The sequence below is a fragment of the Pantherophis guttatus genome, chromosome 17 (genome assembly GCF_059756535.1).
Source record: "Pantherophis guttatus breed Tessera chromosome 17, ASM5975653v1, whole genome shotgun sequence".
Lineage (NCBI taxonomy): Eukaryota > Metazoa > Chordata > Lepidosauria > Squamata > Colubridae > Pantherophis > Pantherophis guttatus.
Window position 1 is genome coordinate 7451692 of NC_142079.1, and position 18106 is coordinate 7469797.

Below are 18106 nucleotides of genomic sequence, written 5' to 3' on the forward strand. Positions count from 1 at the left end.
ATATTTAAGGAACCAGCGACATCATTTTATTCCTAAAATCAATTCCTATTCAGCAAATATTTGAGAATGGAAGAGCCAACATCAATGACGGGTTGCAAAGAGTGTGGAATTTGTGGACATTTGTGGAAATAGATTATTATACAGTATTGTTGTATGGTCTTTACTTGCTGGATGGCAAAGGGACTTGAGTGACAGACACTCTTTAAAATGCAGACACAATTGTTTTCCAAATGTTTCTGGATCGGAGGAGGAGGAGAATAGAATAGAATAGAATAGAATAGAATAGAATAGAATAGAATAGAATAGAATAGAATAGAATAGAATAGAATAGAATAGAATAGAATAGAATAGAATAGAATAGAATAGAATAGAACAGAATAGAATTCTTTGTTGGTCAAGTGTGATTGGACTTCGGGGCATATGCTCTCAGTGTACATAAAAGAAAAGATACGTTCATCAAGAATCATAAGGTACAACACTTAATGATAGCCTTAGGGTACAAATAAGCAATCAAATCATACTAGGAAACGATCAATATAAATCGTAAGGATACCAGCAACAAAGTTACAGTCATACAGTCATAAGTGGGAGGAGATGGGTGATAGGAAGTATGAGAAGAATAATAGTAATACAGTCCTAGTGAATAGTTTGACAGTGTTGAGGGAATTATTTGTTTAGCAGAGTGATGGCGTTCGGGGGAAAACTGTCCTTGTGTCTAGTTGTTCTGGTGTGCAGTGCTCTATAGTGTCATTTTGAGGGTAGGAGTTGAAACAGTTTATGTCCAGGATGCGAGGGGTCTGTAAATATTTTCACAGCCCTCTTTTTGACTCGTGCAGTATACAGGTCCTCAATGGAAGGCAGGTTGGTAGCCATGGTTTTTTCTGCCGTTCTAATTATCCTCTGAAGTCTGTGTCTGTCTTGTTGGGTTGCAGAACGAAACCAGACAGTTATAGAGATGCAGATGACAGACTCAGTGATGATGATGATGATGATGATGATGATAAATAATAATAATAATAATTTTATTTCTATACCGCCCTTCTCCCGAAGGACTCAGGGCGGTGTACAGCCTGTTTAAAAACACAAACAAAACAACAATATAAAATTTAAAATAATTAAATAAAGTGGCTCAGATTTAAAACCCCAATAAATTTAAATATCCCAATTTAAAAACTATTGTGTTGTTAGTCCAGCCTGGCGGATGATGATGATGATGATGATGATGATGATGATGATATGATGAAGATGTTATCCATTCAGTCATGTCCAACTTTGGGTGATTCTATGGACCAGGTTTCTGCACATCATCCAATCTTGTATTTTGACTGTGGGTTTTGCTGATTAGATAGCTTTGTTTGTTATAGAAATGGCTGGTTTATATTGTTGTATAAACATAAAAAGCTGAGGTTTGATGGTATTATCTTAACCTACTGCACCAAAAGGAGTCAAATGCTTTTCTCTCTCTTGCTCTACATTTTTATCTTCCCTTGCGTTTATATCATACTTTGATAAACTAATACAAATTTTGAACTCACTGTGTGTTAATCTTCGGGGGTGGAACCTATGTGACAGTCACAGGTAAGTTTCTTTAAAATGCCGATACAATTGTTTTCTAACTGTTTTTGATTTTAATTTGTGTTGGGGTTTTTTTCTCACCGAACAGTCTCAGTCTCAAATGAAGCATCTTCAGTATAGTTTAGCAGGTCACATTTTAAAAAATGCTTTGATTTTGTCTTTCATGTTGTATAAAGAACTCTCAAATAGACAAAATACAGATAGCGTAAAGAATTTGGATTCAATGACCGAAATATTTGAGAATGGGAGAGAGCAGGGTTGATGATGGGTTGAAAAGAATGTGGAATTTGTGGAATTTCATGGAAACAGATTACATTTGGAGCAGAGTGTTCCTTGTCTTTGCAAGGATTCCCTTAGTGGAAAAATTTGTGAAGACCTTCAATAGAATATGCTACCTAGTTGCCTGCTAGTTCAGAAAAATGTGGAGATATAATTGGGTCTGTCCAACGAGTAAGCGTTGCAAAGCAAATTATGGCTTTGTTAAAAGAACTTGGGAGATGCAAGGGTGATCCAACTCAAAAGTACCAAGTCGCAAAAGTTGATGGAGTTTAGCAGAGATAGCTAAATTGACTGCTCCGATTAAGGAAAAAAACACAATTGCCTTTGTTTCTAATTGGAAACCACTTCTGGACTTTTTGCCTGAGGTGCAAAGAAATAAAACTTTGATTGTGGGTTTTGCTGATTTGATAGCTTTGTTTGTTTATATTGTTGTATAAATATAAAAAGCTGACGTTTGATGGTATAATCTTAACCTACTGCACCAAAAGGAGTCAAATGCTTTTTTCTCTCTTGCCCTACACTTTTATTTTCCCTTGTGTTTATATTATACTTTGATAAACTAATACAAATTTTGAACTAAAAAAATGGCGAAGTCCATATTCCGTACAAAGTGAGCGATAAAACCTCCGAAATAAAATCTAAGGTCTAAGAAAGCAGAAGTAAACTGCTACAAGAAATATTTTTGTATGGCCATTACTCACTGTGTGTATGTCTTCGGCAGTGGAACGGAACTGTCAGTCTCAGGTAAGTCTCTTTAAAATGCCAATACAATTGTTTTCCAACTGTTTTTTATTTTAATTTGTGTTTTTTTTTTCCTCACCAACCAGTCTCAGTCTCAAATGAAGCATCTTCAATATAGCTTAGCAGGTCACATTTTTTAAAAATGCTTTTGTCTTTCATGTTGTATAAAGAACTCTTAAATACATGAAATATGAAGGGGGTTTTTTTTGGTCTTTTTTGAGCTGATTTAAGTCTGAAGTATAATATGCTCTTAGTTGGATTAAGTCATGTTTACTAAGAGAGGAGTAATTATTCAAGTGATCCGATGATTTGTATTCCTAACATTTTGTTTTCGTGGTCCTTTTTTTCTCCAAGGTGTTACGTCTTTGTCCCCTAAAAAGCATGATAATCTGTCCTTGTTGTGTTTAATAGTTTATTTCTCACTGTCCTTTTCAGGAAAACAAAATCCAGGTAATGGTTATTATGTCAAAATGTTATGCGAATCTTCAGTATCTTGGGGGGTTTGCACATAGTTGATTCAGCTCATAGATCATTTAAAAATAGGATCCTATCAAATCATGGATGGATTGTTCAAAAAATAAATGTGGTGAAGTATACTTAAAGAAGTCAGGGTAAGAAAAATAGGAAAAGTGTATCAGATCTTTTTGATCTCTTTGGGTTTGTATGTGTTGTGTGTTGCAAGACATTAGAAATGTGAGTTCCCATGCTGATTTTAAGGCAAAAGGCAGAGACAGTTTTGGGGGGGGGGAAATAGGAAAATAGAACTTGTAACCTTTAAAAAATTCAATTTTTCTCTTGCTTGATTGTTTAGATTTCTTTATCTAATCACAAAGATTCCTGCTAATTTCTACAGATCTGAATGAAAGACAAGAAATGTGGGAAGGTTGATGATAAACTATAATCTATTCAAAATAGATTTTTTTTCCCCTATCAAAATAAGTCTTAGACAAGTATTGTGGTTGTATTTGGTTAAGTCCAGCATTAATCATTCTTTTTTAAAAAAAAAAAATAGGATCTGTGACTAACATTATAGTTTATGGGTCTGAAGTATAACATCTTAAAAATCATCTGAAAACTTTATTTACATAATATTAGTACCTAACAATAAATCAAAATATATTGAAAAGGATGCATTGCTTGGTCATTCACCAAGCCTAAGCAAAACCTTCGGATCCTTTTCTTTAAAAAATCATCTTAAAAAATTAATCTTCACGTTTGTTTTATTTTGTAAATGGAAAGGGATTTTTTTTACAAATAGAGGTGAAATTTCACTAAGAGATAAAATGAAGCATAGGAGAATTTGAAGCTGGAGAATTTGAAAACTGCACACCAAAATTACAAACTCTCGAACTTCAAAGGGCTAAAATCAGGTTGAATGTCTCTGTTTCTTTTTTTGTGTTGTTTTAATTTTACCTTTATTTTGCTTTTTTTAAAAAAAACAAATCCATAGATAAAAGGTGAGGGAAGTATGACTGGGCAAGTGATAATAAAGTACACAGTTAAAAGAATAACAGAGATTTTCTTATTGATTGATGGTCAATAGTGTTGCTCAGAATTTTGATACCTATTCTCCATGCTCAAATCCACTCTCAACCCCATTAGGGAAAATATTTGCTTTCTTCTTGTCTGAGATAGGTAACCAATTCCTTTGCTTTAAAAAGAAAGAAAGAAAGAAAGAAACTCAGAATCAGTCAGGGGTCTCCCAAGCGTTTAATTAAATCTGGAACATTGGATGAGAAAGATATTTAATCTATTGTAACCTGTACTGTATGACTGTAACCTGTTGTTGGTATCCTTAAGGTTTATATTGACTGTTTACCTATGACTCTCATTAGGTGTTGTACCTTATGATTCTTGACAAATATATCTTTTCTTTTATGTACTCCGAGAGCGTATGCACCAAGACATATTCCTTGTGTGTCCAATCACACTTGGCCAATAAAGAATTCTATTCTATTCTATTCTATTCTATTCTATTCTATTCTATTCTATTCTATTCTATTCCATTCCATTCCATTCCATTCCATTCCATTCCATTTTTTCTCTTCTCTTCTCTTCTCTTCTCTTCTCTTCTCTTCTCTTCTCTTCTCTTCTCTTCTCTTCTATAGCTATCACACCCCTTTTATCATTCTTAACCACCACACTTCAGATTGCTGATTTTACAACCCATTACAAACTAGCAAAGGAATGCAAAGTTTTATACAGATCTTGTCTAGATTATTTGTGGTATTGGAATATATTTATATCCCCTTTTCATTCATTACGGAGTTGAAACTGGACAGGTCCAAAATTATGTAACTTCAGTTGCTTCCTTGATTATTGAGTGATATGATGCTTGATACGTTAGTATTATGTTCCATGTATCAGTTTATTAACTGTCATGAAATTTCGCCTTAGTTCCAGGTTGATTCTCTCCTTGATGAGTTTCCATCTATTGCTTCTTGTCTGGCATTCAGGTGCTTTGGAGAATAGCTTGACTCCATCTTCTTTGGGGCAGCCCCTGAGATATTGGAAGGCTGCTATCATGTCTCTCCTAGTCCTTCTTTTCATTAAGCTACCATAGACATACTCAGTTCCTACAACCGTTCTTCATATGTTTTAGCTTCCAGTCCCCTTGATAGTTATAGGTTACTTAAAAGAGACACTTCTGGATACTTTGCAGTTATTATTTAGAATTGATATCAGAAGGGCCAGATCTGAATTTTGAGACAGCTTTTCTCTCAAGCCTTCCCAAATCAACCACGTTTATCATTTGAAATGTGTCTTTAAAAGTGGCTGTTACATTAGATTGTTCGAAATATGGTTTTATTTGTGGGACCTTTGAGACAATACCTGGACAAATCCTGTAAGTTTTCTTGGCAAGTGGTTTGCTTGCCTGCTTCTTCCTAGGGTGCAGAGAGAGGGGTTGTAAGTTCTAGCCCTACTTTAGGCACAAAGTCAGCTGAGCGAGAGCTTGGTCGAGTCCTTCTCTTTCAGCCTAGGAAGGCAGCAAGGGCAAACCACTTCACAACATATGAAGAATGGTTGCTGGAACTGGGTATCTGTAGTTTGATGAAAAGAAGGACTAGGGGTGACAGGATAGCAGTGTTCCAAGATCTCAGGGGCTGCCACAAAGAAGAGGGAGTCAAGCTATTCTCCAAAGCACCTGAAGGAAAGACAAGAAGCAATGGGTGGAATCTAATCAAAGAGAGAAGCAACTTAGAACTAAGGAGAAATTTCCTGACAGTTGGAACAATTAACCAGTGGAACAACTTGCCTCCAGAAGTTGTGAATGCTCCAACACTGGAAATTTTTAGGAAGAGGTTGGATAACCGTTTGTCTGAAGTGGTGTAGGGCTTCCTGCCTAAGCAGGGGGTTGGACTAGAAGACCTCCAAGGTCCCTTCCAACTCTGTTATTCTGTTATAGTCCTTAGAAGTAACTACAAGAATTGTTGGAAGACTAAGAATGGGAGATCAAATCATATCAAATCAAAATTTTATTTCGGTCCCGACACCAACAACAAAGAGAAATCTCTTTTGTTCACTGATTATAATCGATGTTATTCAATTGCCAAGCCATATCTGACAATCGCAACCTTTTGATCACATGACCATGGGGGGGGCATGCTGTAAGGGTTGTAAGTGTGACAAAGGTCGTAAGTCGCTTTTTTTAGTGCTGTTTGAACTATCACTAAATAAATGGTTAAAAACCAAGGACTATCTACCTGGTTTCCCCGAAAATAAGACCCTGTCTTATATTTTTTTGAACCTGGCCTTGTTCCCATGCGCTCAAAAGCCCGATTGGGCTTATTATCAGGGGGTGTCTTATTTTGGGGAAAACAGGGTATCTATCTATCTATCTATCTATCTATCTATCTATCTATCTACCTTGTTTCCCCAAAAATAAGACCGTGTCTTATATTTTTTTTGAACCCTGAAATAAGCGCTTGGCCTTATTGCTATGCGCTCAAAAGCCTGAATGAGCTTATTATCAGGGGGTGTCTTATTTTGGGGAAAACAGGGTATCTATCTATCTATCTATCTATCTATCTATCTATCTATCTATCTACCTTGTTTCCCCCAAAATAAGACCGTGTCTTATATTTTTTTTTTGAACCCTGAAATAAGCGCTTGGCCTTATTGCTCTGCGCTCAAAAGCCCGATTGGGCTTATTATCAGGGGGTGTCTTATTTTGGGGGAAACAGGGTATCTATCTATCTATCTATCTATCTATCTATCTATCTATCTATCTACTGTGTTTCCCCAAAAATAAGACCCTGTCTTATATTTTTTTTGAACCCTGAAATAAGTGCTTGGCCTTATTGCCATGCGCTCAAAAGCCTGATTGGGCTTATTATCAGGGGATGTCTTATTTTGGGGGAAACAGGGTATCAATGTTATCAGTCTTGTCAGTGGTGGGTTGCTACCAGTTCGCCCAAGATCGGGCAGCAGGAGGCTCCGCCCACCCGCCCGGACACTTCTGCGCATGTGCAGAAGCATTGTGCGCAAGCGCACAAGCGAACTGGTAGCGACGGGGATTTGAAACCCACTACTGGTCTTGTTACTCGGTCCATGTTATATTTCAGTCTTAAGATTCAGTGTGGAACTTCATGAGATCTTCCTCTCTTCCAGGTCAGACCAACGTATCGCCTTCGGTGCAAGTGTTTGCTCCTTCCCAGGAAGAGGTCAGAAATCCGAACCCATATACATTCGTGTGTCTCCTAACCGAATTTTACCCTCCTGCATTCGAATTGCAATGGAAGGTCGATGGTAAAGTGATAACCTCTGAAGTGGAGACCACCAAAGCCAGCAAACAAGATGGGAAATATCTTGCCAGCAGTTACATGAAAATGACTGAGGCTGAGTATCGAGACCATAAGGCTGTCACCTGTGAAGTGACACATGACAGTAAGACCATTGCAAAGTCTGTGTCGAAATCTGGAAGTTGTTAACTCTAACATGAATTCCTTTCCTGCCATCAGGAAGGAGAAATGAGTCCCTTCTCCTGGGCTCTCGTTCATTCTTTCCTAAACTTAGTTTGATCAATAATATCTCTTTCTAACCCATGTAGTTACACCCTTTGTAGCCCCTCCATGCCTTCGCCCTTGAAATCGATCCCCCCCACCTTTTGATTCTAGTATTAGATTCTACTGTCAGCATATTAATAAAGATGGATGTATTTCATTTCTGTGAGTGTCTTTAGCAAATTTATGAAGAATACCAAACAATATAAGCTTTCCTATCTTGGAGGGAAAAGTGGTCTGTTCCCAAGATCCTATTTCACACAATTAACCACATTCAATGGGGGGGGGGGATAGGTTGATTCTCTTGGATATATCAAGAAGCATCATCGGGCTTTGGATTCCCTGCATGGGTATTACATCAAATTGATACATGAATTGTTCTCAACTTTGAAATAAAAATGCCTTCTTCTTTAGTCGTAATGCTAGGAGTTTTGGGAAGATATGGGATGATAGAGGTTCTTTCAATAATTCTAAACAGCCCTCCAGCAGATATCAATATCGGATTGGATGGAATTGGACATCTCAGTCTTATACTCTCTCTCTCTCTCTATCTATCTATCTATCTATCTATCTATCTATCTATCTATCTATCTACCTATCCATCCATCCATCCATCCATCCATCTATCCATCTATCATCCATCTATCTAGCTATCTATTTATCTGTCTGTCTGTCTATCATCTATCTATCATCTACCTACCTACCTACCTACTTACCTATCAGTGGTGGGTTTCAAATTTTTTTACTACCGGTTCTGTGGGTGTGGTTTGGTGGGCTTGGCATGGCTTGGTGGGCATGGCTTGGTGGGTACGACAGGGGAAGGATACTGTAAAATCTCCATTCCCTCCACAATCCAGGGGAAAGTTACTTCAAAATCCCCATTTCCTCCTGATCAGCTGGGACTCGGGAGGCAGAGAATAGATGGCGGAGGGGCCAGTCAGAGGTGGTATTTACCGATTCTCCAAACTATTCAAAATTTCCACTACCGGTTCTTCAGAACTGGTCAGAACCTGCTGAAACCCACCTCTGCTACCTATTTATTATCTATCTATCTATCTATCTATCTATCTATCTATCTATCTATCTATCTATCTATCTATCTATCTACTATATCGCATGTCACAAAGTGTAAAAATACAGCACACTATTAATTCAAGCCAAAAGTGACATATATAAAAGGGAAAAATACCAGTTACAAAAAAAAACCCTCCAATCTAGGTCAGATTCTGTTGGGGATATCAAGAAGCATCATCTGGTTTTGGATCCCTACATTGGTATTGCAATACATTCACACATGAATTCTTCTCAAGTTTGAAATGAAAATGCCTTGTTCTTTAGTATTAATGCCAACAGATTTTGGGATCTATGAGATCACCATGTCCCTTCCAATAACTCCTCATTCGCCAATTGATATAGAGTAAATATATGGTTGAACTACTATCTCTCAAGCCACCAAGTGTAAAAATACACCGTACCATTAATTCATGCAAAAATTGGCATTATGAACATATATAAAAGGAAGAAATCTTCTAAAGTTGACAATTCGTGGAAGGAACCAAGCAGGCTAGAAGGAAATATCTGGCCATTGGCTTCAAAATACCTGGGTATTGGTCATTTAATAAGAGTACTTCCATCCTTTCATCAACAATGACCCAAGAGTTGATCCAATTCAGGAATGGGTGTTTTAGCTTTGATTGACAGTTCAAGTACAGAGGGCATTTTTAAAGCACCCTTTGTTGAAATAGCTGACCAATAAAGCTGATAAATAAATAATGATTGAATGAATGAAGTGGACTCCACCTCTAGGTTTGAGCAAATACATATTCAATTCATCATATGGAAGATGGACAAAAAGACCAGCTGTCACCAGACCAGAATCTAGCTAGGAAACCTACATGCAAAGGCGGGTTTAATTGTTTCATATGGATTGCTTGCAATTTCAAAACTATTTGGAGATGATTAATATCCATTGGTCTGGTTGAACCCGGTTAAGCCCTTCACGAGATGTTTATTTTGTCATTGGACTGAGTTAATTCCTTGTTGGACAAGGACAACATAAGAAATAGCAGACAGGGGAAGCATCATGGATGGGTTTCAAGGATCCACCTTGTTGTTAGTTGCGAAGTTGTATCTGACTCATCGCGACTCTATGGACAATGTTCCTCCAGGCCTTCCTGTCCTCTACCATCCTCTGAAGTCCATTTAAGCTCACGCCGACTTCTTCTGTGACTCCATCCGGCCACCTCGTTCTCTGCCGTCCCCTTCTTCTTCTTTTGCCCTCCATTGTTCCCAGCATGAGGCTCTTCTCCAGGGAGTCCTTCCTTCTCCTTAGGTGGCCAAAGTATTTGAGTTTCCTCTTCAGGACCTGGCCTTCTAAAGAGCAGTCAGGGTTGATCTCCTCCAGGACTGACCGGTTTGATCACCATGCAGTCCAAGGGACTCACAGGAGTCTTTTCCAGCATCAGAGTTCAAAGGCTTTGATTCTTTGGCGCTCAGCCTTCCTTATAGTCCAACTTTCACAGCCCTACATTGCAACTGGGAAAATCAGGATCCACGTAGGCCTCCAAATTCTTTTCAGATCTATGAATCACTGACTCAAAAATTGCATTCAGGAAAAAAATCCCTGGAAGACGATCGGAGATCTTAGCAGATAGTGTCCCTATCCCGTCCCTGTCCCATCATCAGAGACTTCCCCAGACTCCAGGACTGGCCCATGTTCCTCCCCAACCTCCTCACTGTCTGAGTCTGCCACCGGCTCCACTAGCCATTGTCAGGCCACAAGAATAACATCCCAATTCCACAATGGAGCATTGTGCATGAAAGCACCATGGGTCGATATTTAGGAACTACCTAGACAACCCAGAATCTTTTAAAATCTATGAATTTTAGGACTTAATTGCAGAGCCTCAATAGTTGGCTCACTCAAGGGGAAAAAAAAACCCTGGATCAGAGCCATGTGACTCATAGGTCTCCATATGTCAAAATGTATTTTACAAGCTACTGAAATTTCCATGAAAGTCTACATTCTAAAGGCCATCACAAAACCACCCTGGATCATTCCAAATCTCCACTCCAGGCAAAATCTTGACACAACGCACTTATATTTACGGTTAAGGAAACCTGCAGATAAGCATGCAGAGAATTCCTAGTCTTCCAGAAAAATTGTCCTTCTTAAGAATTCAACTGGAAGACCTGAATAGAAGCAGGCATATCCCATGGTCCAGGACCTTCTTGGAAGTGTTCTTCATATAAGGTATCCTGAGACATATAAAGCTATCTATCCCACATCATTCACTGAGCTTTCAACCTCAAGGATATTTATAGTCAGAAGAAGTCAGAATCAGATAAGGGTCACTTCCTGGAGGTCCATTTTCTGAAGGATCTATTACTATTCTTAATGATGGACTACAAAAATCATAATACAGTGATCAAGCTGAATTTCAAGAACAGATCCAGTGCATTGGGTTAAATTCATCAGAAACAATAAGAGCATAGACAAAACTTCAGTAACCTGTCACACTTCTTAAACATAGTTTATTTATTATATAAACTGCCAAAGCTGCAGACATCTGAGTGTTTTTCACCTAATCTAGAAGGAATAAAAGTTCTCATCTACCATCTGTTTGTATCCAGAAAGGAATCGCTTCCAGAATGGAAGTTCTCGAAGGACCTGAGATCTTTCTCAATCACCAACAGGTCCTTCTTTGATGATTCTGAAAATGGATCATTGGGGTTTTCTTTCCCCCAAAATACATTCCATGGGATTTAAGGAACTTGAAACAACCTTGTTAAGGACACCACCTGTTGCTCTATCTGAAGAACATCAAGAGAGAGAAGGTTTTTGTATAGCCATGTATCACTGTGGTGGATATTCGGAGGAGGAACCCAGCTAATCGTCACAGGTAAGTCAATGAATTGATCCCAAATCTTTCTTTCCACATGTAATATTTTCATTTTTTCCTCTTTTTCCTCTTCTTTCCCTACTTTGACTCCATACACTTTGATTTTAGGGTTGTTTTTGATTCAACAATGATGATCGGTTTTTTTTTCAATGAAAACTGAACATTTAGCCCAGGTCAGGACAGGTAGATTCGAATCCTTATGATTTCATCTTCCCTATTCGCAGAGACACTTTGATTTTCATGACCAGGTTCAATGCGATCTTGAGAAATCTCACTGGTGGCTACTTTTATCCTCAGGCATAATTTTCCTGTGGATTAAAAGATGAATCTGTATTGTGTTCTCTTCAATGGAACTGAATGGGATTGGCTGAAAGTCTGATTTTATGACTCTGTGTTTAGATGTTCCAAGTGGATTTAAGGAAGCCAAAATAGGATACATTGTCAATCTGATCCTTTGCTTTATCATTTGGTTTAAAAAAAATCTCCATCTTCTGAAAAAGACAAGACGGAGATTTTACTCTGCGGTCATCAAAATTACATTAAAATGTTGGGATGTCTGATCAACCATTCATCATTCATTCCAACGGCCAAATCAGTCAATGCAAGGAGTTCAATCTTTGCTAAAAATCCTGATGTTTCCTTCTTCTTTTTCTCTTGTTTTGCTTATTTATTCAAGTTTTTTGTAGCCACTTACTTCCAATGGACTCTGTGCTGTGATTTCTCTTTGATCGAAAAGGAATCAGCCACATGATCTACTACTAAATCTAGGGTTAGATTTAGAGTTATAGAGGCGGTTGTCCAAATGATGCACTTCCAGCTTTGTAAAAATATTCAGATTCAGACACAACCTGGGGAAATGTTATAATGATATAAGCATCTCTTAGATTGACCCGATAAGTGGGGTGGATAGCCACAACCATAGGTTCGGAAGGGACCATTTCTCAATGGATCAAATTTGCAGAAATGGATCTGTGAATGAACCTGCATTTCTCCGTTGGAGGAGGGGATCCTTTCCTAAAGAACCTTCAAAGGGGTAAATGAATGTGGTATGATTGTGAAGGAAACAGAAGTGGTATCTCACCAATGTGTTGGGTTTCCAACTTTCATTTCAGGAAGATATAGGGAGGTACGGTCGAATTGTCTTCTCCTATTTTGTCCAAACTGATCATATCAACTATTTTGTATTGGACAATAATTCTTGTTTAGTCTCCTCAAAATTTAGAAACTGGGATAAGACTTCAATTCCAATTATTTTACACAAATAAGTAGCATAGTATGCAAGGAAAGAACTAAAACCTTTCATGTTATCTCTTTTGGAGATGTTCAGAGTTTTGCTATTTTTCTCCTGTGTGTGTTAAACAACTGATGAAAGAATTTAAATTCTAAATATTTCTTTCAGAGGTTAACTTGAGATAGGTCCCTTAAAGAATGAATTAACTGAGTGGGGAAAAATGACTAACCTTTTATAAAGAATAAGATGACTTTGTGAGGGACATTTGCAAGAAATGTTTCTTGTGGCATGCATGCATTCTTTAATTCAATGTCTTGGAATAAGTAATGCTCAGAAGAAATGCTGAATGTTACTTCAATATTTGGCCCTGGGAACCAATGCAGAATGAGTTTTCAAATCATCACTCTTCCAAGTTGGCATCTGACATAAATTGGGGATCTTTAAGACGTTCTCCACAAAAGAAATCTGAGTTAGGAGATTGGACCACATTTTCTTTGGCATTGACTTTAACTGCTCTTAGAAAGTTGTGTGGACATGAATCTCAATTCTAAACATTTAAACAATTGAGGTTGAATGTTCCTGGAAAGTTGGTTTGACTTCAAAGAGAGATATAAATTCGATGAAACTCAACTCTGTTTCTGCCATTTAATTCTTTTGTGCAATAAAAATGTGTTTTGTAGTGGAAGGATTCATGTTTCTGTTCATGTGGTCGATTATTCCTACATGAAGAAGGAAACATCAACTTCATTCAGGAACTAAAAATAATTTATTTCTCTTCCTCTCTCTGAAACTCACACATTTAGAGAGAGAAACGAACATGGGAGTAGGTGATAGGAATATACAGAAGGCACTTAGTTTCTCATCTTCTTCCTGTCCTGGTAGACAAGAAAGAATTAGTTAAACAAATCCAATTTATAATTGGCATAATAAAGTTATTTGCAAGCTGTACTTCTCCTTAAGGCATGCTGTTGCCCAGATGTTCTCTTGATACAGCCTCCTTGGTCTTCTACAAAATGCAAAGAAAAATAAGATAATCAAAATGTTTTTCTAAGAAGAAGAATTTTAAGTAGTAACTCCCCTGCTGCAGATACATGCAGATATTTCTAGGGGCGGCCATGCAAGAAATCTCACTCTGATGTAAAGAATTTCTGGTTCATAGAACTAACTACAAGAATTCTGGGGAGACTGCTACAATGGGAGATCAAATCATATCAAATCAAAACTTTGTTTAGGCTCCAAGACCAAACAGTAGGAATCTCTTTTGTCCATTCTATATAATAGCCGCCCGTGGTGTTAGGATTACCTTCTGAATCTTTGAGACAATACCTGAACAAATCCTGTAAATTTTCTTGGCAAGTGGTTTGCTTGCCTGCTTCTTCCTAGGGTGCAGAGAGAGGGGTTGTAAGTTCTAGCCCTACTTTAGGCACAAAGTCAGCTGAGCGACAGCTTGGTCCAGTCCTTCTCTTTCAGCCTAGGAAGGCAGCAAGGGCAAACCACTTCACAACATATGAAGAATGGTTGCTGGAACTGGGTATCTGTAGTTTGATGAAAAGAAGGACTAGGGGTGACAGGATAGCAGTGTTCCAAGATCTCAGGGGCTGCCCCAAAGAAGAGGGAGTCAAGCTATTCTCCAAAGCACCTGAAGGAAAGACAAGAAGCAATGGGTGGAATCTAATCAAGGAGAGAAGCAACTTAGAACTAAGAAGTAATTTCCTGACAGTGAGAACAATTCATCAGTGGAACAACTTGCCTCCAGAAGTTGTGACAACTTCTGGAAGTTTCTAGGAAGAGGTTGGATAACCGTTTGTCTGAAGTGGTGTAGGGTTTCCTGCCTAAGCAGTGGGTTGGACTAGAAGACTTCCAAGGTCCCTTCCAACTCTGTTATTCTGTTATAGTCCTTAGAAGTAACTACAAGAATTGTTGGAAGACTAAGAATGGGAGATCAAATCATATCAAATCAAAATTTTATTTCGGTCCCGACACCAACAACAAAGAGAAATCTCTTTTGTTCACTGATTATAATCGGTGTTATTCAATTGCCAAGCCATATCTGACAATCGCAACCTTTTGATCACATGACCATGGGGGGGCATGCTGTAAGGGTTGTAAGTGTGACAAAGGTCGTAAGTCGCTTTTTTTAGTGCTGTTTGAACTATCACTAAATAAATGGTTAAAAACCAAGGACTATCTACCTGGTTTCCCCGAAAATAAGACCCTGTCTTATATTTTTTTGAACCTGGCCTTGTTCCCATGCGCTCAAAAGCCCGATTGGGCTTATTATCAGGGGGTGTCTTATTTTGGGGAAAACAGGGTATCTATCTATCTATCTATCTATCTATCTATCTATCTATCTATCTATCTATCTATCTATCTCCTGTGTTTCCCCAAAAATAAGACCCTGTCTTATATATTTTTTGAACCCTGAAATAAGCGCTTGGCCTTATTGCCATGTGCTCAAAAGCCTGAATGAGCTTATTATCAGGGGATGTCTTATTTTGGGGGAAACAGGGTATCTATCTATCTATCTATCTATCTATCTATCTATCTATCTATCTACCATGTTTCCCCAAAAATAAATCCCTGTCTTATATTTTTTTGAACCCTGAAATAAGCGCTTGGCCTTATTGCTATGCGCTCAAAAGCCTGAATGAGCTTATTATCAGGGGGTGTCTTATTTTGGGGGAAACAGGGTATCTATCTATCTATCTATCTATCTATCTATCTATCTATCTATCTATCTATCTATCTATCTATCTACTGTGTTTCCCCAAAAATAAGACCCTGTCTTATATTTTTTTTGAACCCTGAAATAAGCGCTTGGCCTTATTGCTATGCGCTCAAAAGCCTGAATGAGCTTATTATCAGGGGGTGTCTTATTTTGGGGGAAACAGGGTATCTATCTCTCTATCTATCTATCTATCTATCTATCTATCTATCTATCTATCTACTGTGTTTCCCCAAAAATAAGACCCTGTCTTATATTTTTTTGAACCCTGAAATAAGCGCTTGGCCTTATTGCTATGCGCTCAAAAGCCTGAATGAGCTTATTATCAGGGGGTGTCTTATTTTGGGGGAAACAGGGTATCTATCTCTCTATCTCTCTATCTCTCTATCTCTCTATCTCTCTATCTCTCTATCTATTTATCTATCTATCTATCTATCTATCTATCTATCTATCTACTGTGTTTCCCCAAAAATAAGACGCTGTCTTATATTTTTTTTGAACCCTGAAATAAGTGCTTGGCCTTATTGCCATGCACTCAAAAGCCCGATTGGGCTTATTATCAGGGGTTGTCTTATTTTGGGGAAAACAGGGTATCTATCTATCTATCTATCTATCTATCTATCTATCTATCTATCTATCTATCTATCTATCTACTGTGTTTCCCGAAAAATAAGACCCTGTCTTATATTTTTTTTGAACCCTGAAATAAGTGCTTGGCCTTATTGCCATGCACTCAAAAGCCCGATTGGGCTTATTATCAGGAGTTGTCTTATTTTGGGGAAAACAGGGTATGTATCTATCTATCTATCTATCTATCTATCTATCTATCTATCTATCTATCTATCTATCTATCTATCTACTGTGTTTCCCCAAAAATAAGACCCTGTCTTATATTTTTTTTGAACCCTGAAATAAGCGCTTGGCCTTATTGCCATGCGCTCAAAAGCCTGATTGGGCTTATTATCAGGGGATGTCTTATTTTGGGGGAAACAGGGTATCAATGTTATCAGTCTTGTCAGTGGTGGGTTGCTACCAGTTCGCCCAGGATCGGGCAGCAGGAGGCTCCGCCCACTCGCCCGGACCCTTCTGCGCATGTGCAGAAGCATTGTGCGCAAGCCCACAAGCGAACTGGTAGCGACGGGGATTTGAAACCCACTACTGGTCTTGTTACTCGGTCCATGTTATATTTCAGTCTTAAGATTCAGTGTGGAACTTCATGAGATCTTCCTCTCTTCCAGGTCAGCCCACCGTATCGCCTTCGGTGCAAGTGTTTGCTCCTTCCCAGGAAGAGGTCAGAAATCCGAACCCATATACATTCGTGTGTCTCCTAACCGAATTTTACCCTCCTGCATTCGAATTGCAATGGAAGGTCGATGATAAAGTGATAACCTCTGGAGTGGAGACCACCAAAGCCAGCAAGCAAGATGGCAAATATCTTGCCAGCAGTTACATGAAATTGACTGAGGCTGAGTATCGAGACCATAACGCTGTCACCTGTGAAGTGACACATGACAGCAAGACCATTGCAAAGTCTGTGTCAAAATCTGGAAGTTGTTAACTCTAACATGAATTCCTTTCCTGCCATCAGGAAGGAGAAATGAGTCCCTTCTCCTGGGCTCTCGTTCATTCTTTCCTAAACTTAGTTTGATCAATAATATCTCTTTCTAACCCATGTAGTTACACCCTTTGTAGCCCCTCCATGCCTTCGCCCTTGAAATCGATCCCCCCCACCTTTTGATTCTAGTATTAGATTCTACTGTCAGCATATTAATAAAGATGAATGTATTTCATTTCTGTGAGTGTCTTTAGCAAATTTATGAAGAATACCAAACAATATAAGTTTTCCTATCTTGGAGGGAAAAGTGGTCTGTTCCCAAGATCCTATTTCACACAATTAACCACATTCAATGGGGGGGGGGGGTACGTTGATTCTCTTGGAGATATCATGAAGCATCATCGGGCTTTGGATTCCCTGCATGGATATTACATCAAATTGATACATGAATTCTCAACTTTGAAATAAAAATGCCTTCTTCTTTAGTCGTAATGCTAGGAGTTTTGGGAAGATATGGGATGATAGAGGTTCTTTCAATAATTCTAAACAGCCCTCCAGCAGATATCAATATAGGATTGGATGGAATTGGACATCTCAGTCTTATACCCTATCTATCTATCTATCTATCTATCATCTATCTATCTATCTATCTATCCATCCATCCATCCATCCATCTATCCATCTATCCATCTATCCATCTATCATCCATCTATCTAGCTATCTATTTGTCTGTCTGTCTGTCTATCATCTATCTATCATCTACCTACCTACCTACCTACTTACCTATCAGTGGTGGGTTTCAAATTTTTTTACTACCGGTTCTGTGGGTGTGGTTTGGTGGGCTTGGCATGGCTTGGTGGGCATGGCTTGGTGGGTACGACAGGGGAAGGATAGTGTAAAATCTCCATTCCCTCCACAATCCAGGGGAAAGTTACTGCAAAATCCCCATTTCCTCCTGATCAGCTGGGACTCGGGAGGCAGAGAATAGATGGCGGAGGGGCCAGTCAGAGGTGGTATTTACCGATTCTCCAAACTATTCAAAATTTCCACTACCGGTTCTTCAGAACTGGTCAGAACCTGCTGAAACCCACCTCT

At 38.5% G+C, this 18106-nt stretch overlaps 2 gene segments (V, D, J or C); both read left to right on the plus strand.

Annotated features, from left to right (window-relative positions):
• The window catches only part of LOC132709602 (immunoglobulin lambda constant 6-like), a 59331-nt gene extending 51573 nt beyond the window's left edge, over positions 1-7758 (plus strand). Inside the window, 2 exon segments of the C gene segment in view lie at positions 2561-2598; positions 7207-7758. Of these exon segments, the coding sequence occupies positions 2561-2598; positions 7207-7526 (358 nt within the window).
• LOC132709600 (immunoglobulin lambda-1 light chain-like) overlaps positions 1-17250 on the plus strand; it is a 105922-nt gene extending 88672 nt beyond the window's left edge. The window contains 2 exon segments of the V gene segment in view: positions 11463-11500; positions 16695-17250. Coding sequence covers positions 11463-11500; positions 16695-17014 — 358 coding nt within the window.
• The last annotated feature ends 856 nt before the right edge of the window (positions 17251-18106 follow it).